The sequence below is a fragment of the Diadema antillarum genome, unplaced genomic scaffold, assembly GCF_040938485.1.
Source record: "Diadema antillarum isolate AM-2024a unplaced genomic scaffold, OU_Dant_1.0 seq00001118_RagTag, whole genome shotgun sequence".
Taxonomy (NCBI): domain Eukaryota; kingdom Metazoa; phylum Echinodermata; class Echinoidea; order Diadematoida; family Diadematidae; genus Diadema; species Diadema antillarum.
The window spans coordinates 477,900-487,049 of NW_027271932.1; the positions used below are offsets into that span (position 1 = coordinate 477,900).

The 9,150-nt window shown below is 38.1% G+C and overlaps 1 protein-coding gene across 1 annotated transcript; it reads left to right on the plus strand.

The window, feature by feature from the left end:
• Positions 1 to 2,617: 2,617 nt before the first annotated feature.
• On the plus strand, positions 2,618 to 6,974 carry LOC139743883 (PRELI domain-containing protein 2-like). Its single transcript, XM_071654347.1, has 6 exons — positions 2,618 to 2,689; positions 3,764 to 3,818; positions 4,310 to 4,383; positions 5,220 to 5,380; positions 6,101 to 6,206; positions 6,894 to 6,974. Exons 1-6 carry the CDS (start codon positions 2,618 to 2,620, stop codon positions 6,972 to 6,974), a joined length of 549 nt encoding a protein of 182 aa, XP_071510448.1.
• The last annotated feature ends 2,176 nt before the right edge of the window (positions 6,975 to 9,150 follow it).

Here is a 9,150-nt window from a genome sequence, read left to right on the forward strand (position 1 = left end):
AAAAGGCGTGGCCTGTCGCCTCTTATTATTATCATTTTTTTTTATATATCTCAGCCATTTGAAAACCAATTTTCATCAAATAAACGTTGAATCCTTCTTAAAATTACATGCTTTTTCATATTTCACAAGAGGTTTCTCATTATCTCACTTAGGAATGTTATAAACCTGAATCCCCACCTCAACCAGTACTAGTAGTGTATCCAGTCCCTTCTAAGGTGGAGACGTAGGGGAGAGGGGAGGGGAAAGAAGGAAGGGGGCAGATCATCAAAGGAGCTGGAGGCCTGGAAGAGGGAGGGGAGGGGAAGGAACTTTAAAGGGGGCGGGGGGGGGTGGAGAAACAAGGATGAAGATGGTATAAATGAGAAGGCAACGGATACCAATGAAGTGGATGAATATGCCATGGGAAGGGAATTAAGGGAGTGAGGATCGGGGTCGAGAAGGAGGGAGTGGATTTGTGAGGGGTGATAGGGAAAGTAATAGGGGACTATGGATAGGTATATAAAGGGAAGAAGGGAGCGGCGGAAGAGGAGAGGAGGGAACGAGATTTTGGATGAGGGCTGGGAAGGAATACAGGGGAAGGGATATATGGATAATGGGATAGGAGGGGTTGGGAAGAGAAAGGGAAAACATATAGGGATGGGAAAGTGAGTGGGGTGCGTAAAAGGGGGTCGCTGGAGGAGAGGAGAAATGAAGAATAAAATGGAATAGGAGACGGGGGGGGGGAGGGAGGAATAAACGGGGAAGAATATACCGTATTATAGGCCCTATATAGACCTTATAGGGAGGAGGAGAGTTATGAGCACATGGAAGTAAACTGTAAAGACAGGGCTGTTCATGTCCTCCAATTTCACCCGGAGTACTCAGAGGATTCTATACGAAAAATATTGCGGGAGGTGCATATCGAGACATTATATGGTGATAAATCTCCTTCCTTTTGCCAAGATTTATCTAGCATGGCCGGCGGAACCGGGGGGGGGGGGAGGGCAGGGGGCTCGCCCCCCACACTTTTTGTGCACCATACAAAGGAATACATAAGGTGTCATCACTTTGCGGCCCCCCCCCACACTTTTTTTTAACCCGGAAGTACGTAAGTGGCACTAAAGAAATAGATATAGATCTTGAAGTGTGAGCGCGGTATAATGTTATGTTTTTTTCCGCTTAAAACCTTATTTTTCGTTTTTTATTTTGCTTGTCAGCTGAAGAAACCCGGAAGTGGAAGGTAGAGATGAGCTGAGGACCCCCCCCCCCTTTTTTTTTTTTTGTTATTAGCTAATGAAACCCGGATGTGCCCCTCACACACACTTTTGAAAACGATCCGCCGGCCCTGTATTCAGAGGATTCTACGAAAAATATTGCGGGAGGTGCATATCGAGACAATACTCTCTAAAAAAATCGAGTGAAAATATTCACTCTTGAAAGAGTGATTACAAAAAAGAGTGCAATGAATTTAAAGTGAAATTGGAGTGAATTTCGAGTGAAAATGTTCATTTTCACTCATTTTGGAGTGACCTCAGGGATCACTCGAAGATTTTGGAGTGATCCCTGAGGTCACTCGAAAACGAGTGAAAATGAACATTTTCACTCGAAATTCACTCCAATTTCACTCCAAATTCACTCCTTTCTGTTATTCACTCCTTAAAGAGTGAACATTTTCACTCATTCTTTTTTAGAGAGTACGGTGATAAATCTCCCTCCTTTTGCCAAGATTTATCTAGGGCCTATAGATAGCCATAAATGACGTAAGAACAGCACAGAATTATTTAAATCACTATTAAAACGTAGGCCTATAGACTATTCAATCTCAATAGACCCTATATATATATACCGGTATTTGATAAATATTAGGGCCTATCAAAGTGGTAATGATACATGCTCGTGTTTTTATTGTCACATTATTATTATCGCTGTTGTAATCGTTATAATATTTTTGTCACTATGGTAATTTTATAACCATTTTTAGTTGTTGTTGTTGTTGTTGTCATGATTAGCGTGATATACCGTTTTTGTTGTTGGTTGTCTAGTCCTCCACAGTGTATAAAAATAATCGAAGTTATTACTTACTGTACATTTGTTGTCAAAGCTTTCCATAGTTCACCGTGATTCTGATGTAAACCTGATGTAAACACAGGGCCATGTTATGCACACACTGATGACACGTGCCATGCGTAACATGCGCCAGCAGTCAGCCAACAGCGAACCGGTAAACTCGGCCTACTACGTTCTTGCTGCGGTATACGAGTTACGAGTACGGGGGTTGCTAACACACAGCTGTTTTTTCGCCTTTTCTGCAGTCACCTAGTTTGTCTCAAACTCCCAAATCTTTTTTCTTTGTCGATAATATTGTATTCATCCTCATTTGTATTGATAAGCGTAATGAAATCATAATAAGTCGTCGTCGATAATCTGTGCTGTGCTGATCTCGATCTGTGTTAGTCATCGCATGTCGAATTTCTCTTCCGCTACTTACGGCGCGCCCCTTCATGATCACCGACTGCTGAAAGGGCCCCTGGGCTGGGCGGTGGAGTTGCCCAGCACCAACAGTGCAGTGCAGCGGTGTGCTCTACAACTTTTTCTGAAAGCTTTTACCAGAAGTTTGTCCCTCGTGACATCTGTAATCATGTTCGAAGTAGTTTTCAATCATGTTTTCAAGTTCCCCCTGGATTTGGTGATACACACGCATTTCAACAAGGTAGGTAGGTAGCGCTAACTAACGTTAGCGTGGTATGTAGTCTCCAGAATTACAGGGATATCCGGGCAAACTTATTCCGTTATCGCGTTTATAGTGGTAGTTAACTCGTACAATGTAGTAGTGGAATGTTCCTGTACAATGACAATGTACCTACTGCCTGTACTGGCTACAACGTGTTGCAAGAACTTCCTTCAAGCGTATAATTACTGCTTGTGTAGGCTTTGTTGCTAAATCCAGGGAATAATCAGTGGAGAAACAAGAAGAAGTTCTGTTCGATTGGTTCTACTAACTTCAGGTAATTAATATTTACAAGGATGGATCCACGAATTCCGTAAAGAGGGGGTGCCGCTTTACAAAATTAAGGGGGAGGGTGCACACACCCCTCCCCCATTTTTTCTTTTTATTTCTTTTGTTTTAACAAAAAATAAAGGGGGCGCCCAGTGCACCCCCTGGATCCGCAACTATCTTTGTATGTATGAAGTGAAGGCCACTACTCGGTGTTAATACTATAGTGTTAACCCCGTTGCGGGGCGGTTATGTTAGTGTTACTGTTAGCACCAACATCAAGCTGTTCATGTTTGTGTACTTGATTGATATCAAATTAATGATATGTTCCTGGTAATTTTTATTGATGAATTTTTAAACATTGATAATATGTCATACTTGGTAGATTGATATGCCCTTTGTACAGTTGAAGTCTGAAAATGGTGAAAATGTATGATAGAAATGTGCATTGCCCTTATCGATGTCATTGAATGCATTGCTCTCACAATTTTACACTATTAGAGCAGAAAGCACAAAGGGCTCATTAGAATTATCCTAACATCCAAATTTGCCTCTAGTTACGAACTTTATAGATTTGACAACTTATGTTAATTTTGTGCTGCAAAGTCATACTCGTATCATTGTCTACGTAAATGTTAATACAGTTAATATTTTACACTTATGTAATTAGATGTGTGAAATAGCACTTGGCCGAAGTTTCATATCATAACAATCATGATTTGCCTATTCTACAGAAAAAAAGATATATTGACATGAATTAATTTTCACCTCTCCTATTGTGTTCTGCAGTATCCGAATGAAAAGATGGATGTAGTTGGGGTGAAAATAGAGGAGCAGCACTACGGTGAGTGTTCATTATGACTATTAGCGTAAAGATTAGTTTTAAGTCTGCTGTGTCTTTAAGGTTCCCATCAATTTCATACAAGATCTGCTTGAGTTTGTGCAGGTTCCTGCATGAGTTAGAGCCTGCTAAATATGTATTTATAACATAATGTGAAAAATTATGAGGGTATGACATCAACTTGCTCATTTTGATATTCATAAGCACTGGTCAAGAAATGTCTTTCAAAAAAATGTGATATTTAGAAATGTCATACCTTCCTTGTTTTTATCTGCTTTTTGTCATTTTTTTAATCATTCTGTAGAGAATATTTTTTCTCTTTCTTTAAAAGTTTATTCATTTTGGGGGTGGATTTCTTCTTTAACCCATTGAGGATGAGCCTCGAGGATACTTGGGCAGGGGTCTTATGGCGTGTGCTGTTTAAAATCAGCCCATCCTCAACGGGTTAATATATTTCGCTGTATCATCACTTTTTGCTGCTACCATCTGAACAGACTCTCACACTGCCATACACTACTGGAGAAGAGTCATGACATGTCGGAACATCCTGCCAGCAATCTTCAAAAAGGTACAGTGTTTTGAAGGCAGACTTCATTGGTACAATGTACTGCTTTCTTTGCTGGTATGAGTAGGTCCATGGTTGAGCTACTATTGGGTGATCAGTTCTGAAGATACAAAGTAGTCATTAGGTGCAGCATTTGTTCAGACTTGAGTCAACTATGCCTATCTCTAACCACATTATATTTGAACATTTGCTAAAGTTGATGTCTCACAAAAGCCCAGATATCATTCATTTATCCATCAATGTATTTATTCACTCATTTGTTTAGCTGTTAATTTAATCATGTTATATGTTAAAAATTATTTTTTATAATCAAAAGGAAGTGCACTCCAATAATAAGTAGGTCCTATGGGTCAGGTCATTGCCTCTAATGGAATTTGAGTTTGTTGAAATTATAGAAATGCACATTATTTCGTAGTACTAGTAGTGTTCAATAGGTCAAAAAACAAGATTATGCCAAAGCTTAGTGCTACAAAAAATTGACAAGTGATGGATGCAGTACATAAGTTCAGGTTTTAATTTCATTGATGCTGACCCAATATTTTATGGTGAGTTTTTGTTAAATGTCTGTCGTGATAGATATTCCATTGTGTATAATTGGCAAATATTCTTTGAGATTTCCCTGGTACGTTAGGTTAGAATGGATAAACGGGTTTTCATCGTATATCCAAAATATGCACACAACACATTTTATCAATGGATGTACATGTATACTGAGAAAATATAAAAGTTTTAGCTCAAGAAAAGTAATGATGAAGTGTGCTCCAAAAATCAAATTTTCAATATTTCCATGAGCTCTCTCTCTCTCTCTCTTTTATTCTCTTTATTATTTTCTGCAACAGTTTCCAATCCTTGATGTAAATGCAGTTCTCCTTGAAGAAGAATGTTGGTATCACAAGAAGGAGGAGGTGCTACGCATCAAGAGCCGGAATGTAACCTGGCATGAGTATGCACAGGCTTGGGAGGAATCGGAGCTAAGGAGGAGCAAAGATTCATCACAATGGTAATAAAACCTACCCCCCCCCTTTGCTGCTTCCATGAAATGATTGTTGTTGTTTTTTTTCATTGAGGGTTTTTTTTTTTTCAAATTCTGACTCCAACTTAGAGGAAACAACATCCTTTTCTTTCTTTTCTAAAAAGACTTTTCGTAATCTAGATTTTCTTTGAGAAAGAGCAGTTTTTTTTTGCATGCCTGAATGATGACAACAATATTGTAGGTTCCTGATGTGACCTTCTGATGATATCAGTATCCCCATAAAGAATAGGTATTCATACATACCTGGTACCCAATTTCACTTGATTTTGATAGTAAAATAAGGTCAACGCTGAATTACAGACTGATGTAACAAAAGTCAAGTTTTTACGTAAGTCAAAGCAAATTCTAATAAGCCAAGATATGAAAAAACATATTTGTTAAATGTCATCAGCTTATTTTCCCATTTATATAGATTTGACTCTATGCAGAATTTACTGCTCTGAAACAACAAGTCATTCCTCAATAGTGCTTAGTTCACTCGTCAAACTTATAATTTGCAACCTTGCATAAGGGTGCATGGTAAGAAGTTCTGTGTATATCCATAAATGTAGTTTGATATCAATTTGTCTTATTGTGTAGAACATGTAGGGGGAAATGTGTAGGATCTCAAAAAATCTGCCATCCCTTTTAAATGCAACAGATAACATATTTTGCATTTTGTTTAATTTTGTTGATTTTGTCTGACAGGACAACAATGACTCAGCGTGGTGGGCTGGAGATCAAAGTGTTTGGAAAATTTGGACGAGTGGTGGAGTACTTTCTTCATGGACTAGCCAAAAGAAATGGAATGAGGGTACGTGATATACTGTTGCGAACATTCATATGTGAAACAGATACCAAAATATTTGGTCTTTCAAGATCTTTTGAGAGTTAACATGGTTTTACCTACACTAAATGATGACTTGCCTGACAGCATGTTAGCATGCACGATATGAAGGCATTTGTGCACATTATAAAATATGGCTCCACATATTACTTTAATGGCAAGTTATCCTGATGGGAGAAGCTGTCTGAAATATATCATAAAAATCTGTGGGGGAAATGAAAGTTCCTATAAAACATTATGAAACTGCGGACTAGCCATAAGTTTGTAGAATCTAAAAGACTTGATGGCAATACATTTTCTTTATGAGGCATTAATGTCATAACTAGTTGATAGAAAGTATGACATATGAGTTGTTTTTTTATGTTTGGTGTTAGATAGGGATTTCTTTCTGTCTTTGCCATGATTGCTAGAGGACATAAAACTTCCTATAAGAAAATAGACCAGCTTGAAAGTCAAATTGGGCAGATGAGCACATGTTGATATCAGTTTGCTTAGTAATGTCATTATCGACAAAGTGCAGTACTGTTGTACCTGATATGAGTAATATTCAAACAGTTTTGGAGTTAAAAAAGTGGTTAAAAAGATGCACAAATGCATTTTTGCGTACTAAGGTTCACGATAAAAACTTCGTTATTTTTTCTTATTTCATTACAGGCAATCTACCATATGGAAGATCTTTTGAGTGATAAACAGCAACAACCAGTTAAGGGTCCCTTCATCCATCTGCCACTGTAGAATATCATTCCACGGAGTCCAAGTGCAATAGAGAAAAGTTTCAGACTGCAAAAATTTCTTGCAGTGGTCATTTAATGCTTGAAGAGTTACAACCTGCTCAGGACACTGAATTGAGTATCCTTGTAATCTGCTATGTCAAAGTGATATTCGATACAGCAGCTGTGTCACAAATTTCATAAGACTCTCAGTCAAACACCTAACTTGTGATATGCCTTCATGCAAGAGTATATGTGACCCTGCACCACAAAACCAACAAAAAATCGCCAGGCATGGATTTTTAGTTAAGGACAGATCCAGAAAGAGCAGACTCTAAGCTTTAAAATGATGTGTAACTCAATTCAAATGGACTCTTCTATAAACCTATCGAAATATTTGAAAGAAAGCACACACTCTGGAAAAGTGTGAACTGCTAGAGGCTCTGAAGTACAGGGTCTATTCAAGCACCTAATCTTTACTAAGCCGTACTACTTGTGTGATGAATGGGACAAAAAACAGGATGTAAACCACTGTTGCAATGACAATTAAGAGATTATCAGATTAAACTGAAATTGAGCATGCTCTATCAGCACATTCTGTCCATGATTAATGTCAACATTCAAAGCAGTAGCATTATCCTTTCAAAAGTTATTAGAGTTGAAAGTGAAGAGTGTGCAAAGGATTTTCAAGAAATGAAAGGGGGCCTCTGAGACATACCTGATCACACTACTCTGTCAAAAAAGGATTGTAGAAAAACTGCTGAAAACCCACTTTCCCATTCATTTTAACTCAAGAATGATGTAGAAGAAGAATAGCTCTTTCAGAAAATATGGAAAACTAAAAAGTGACTTGCTTGACCCATTTCACCTTTTTTGAGTCTTCACGTAAAATCACGGTGTGCGACTTTTTGTTGGTTTTGTGATGCAGGGTCACACATACAATGATGAGTGCACACTGATGAAGGTCAAGCTGAGCTCTACCTCTTTGATCAAGTTCTTGAGATCAAATCATTGCAGATTGAAAATGTGCGAACAAATTTGAGCAAAACTTTTGGGAAACACCCCCAACCTGTGGTTGGCGAAATGTGATATGAGAATGTGTTTCTCAATATGTTTACATTTACAAACAACTTATTTTTGTAAGTCTGAGACCCTCAAAAGTCATAATCAAGCATTCCTTGGGTTTTGCACTCAATACAATGTAGGTTACGTGATTATAAACCAGTCAAGCGTAATACCATGTGTTTTAGCTCAATCTGTATCTCCAGAAAGAAAAAACAATGGACGACTAAGCGTAAGTATTTATGCAGTGATCCACAAAAGAGTCGTACAGAAGACTGATGTGTGACATCATACTGTCACATGATCTACAACAGACCTGTCCGCTCAAACCATTCTATATAATATGCTCTGTCATAACAAAGAGTTTTGGATGATTGTGTCTGTATTTAATGTATTCTTTAAGACCATTTCAATGTATCATGCACAGAAAGTGTGCATGATTAGTAAGTCTGTGTATCTACCAAACAGTTATTGTTATTTCATTTATTACTATTACCATGTTTACTTTGACTGTTGTTCCAATGCTTGTGCTCATTTCCTAATTATTTTTATACATGTACTTAAAAATCAAGCATGTTCATCATGTGCACTGCATGCAAGTACATGAATATGCGCACATCGCTTGCATGTTGAGATGCGTGTTTCCGCATGTTACTATTAAAATTCCCAAAATTTGCAAAGATAAAACTCTGCAAAATATGTAGCCTATCCAGTATGCAAATAATAATATTTGAGTTCACATGAAAATGAAATATTTCCATCAGGGAATTAAGACTAGTGGCAAAGTACTGGTACTGTACCACCGAGTGCTATGACTATCATGATGATGTCCAGCATGCTTTATGTGCAATTCTTAACCCATTGAGGAGGAGCAGGAGTCCCGAGTATACTCGCGCAAGTGTCTATGGGAAATCGGCCTGTCCTCATTGGGTTAATTTTCAGGAACTGTATTCCATCTACACCAAATGTCATATCCATCATATACAGTAAGTTATTATTTTTTTTAATGTACTGCAAACTCAGGGTTTGACATTGCAGTAATAATCCATGTCTATTGCCCTATGTCTTTAAGACGATCTGCTCAATTTTGTAGGGTGCTACAGTACACTCCCGTTACAACGAACACGGTTATAATGAAA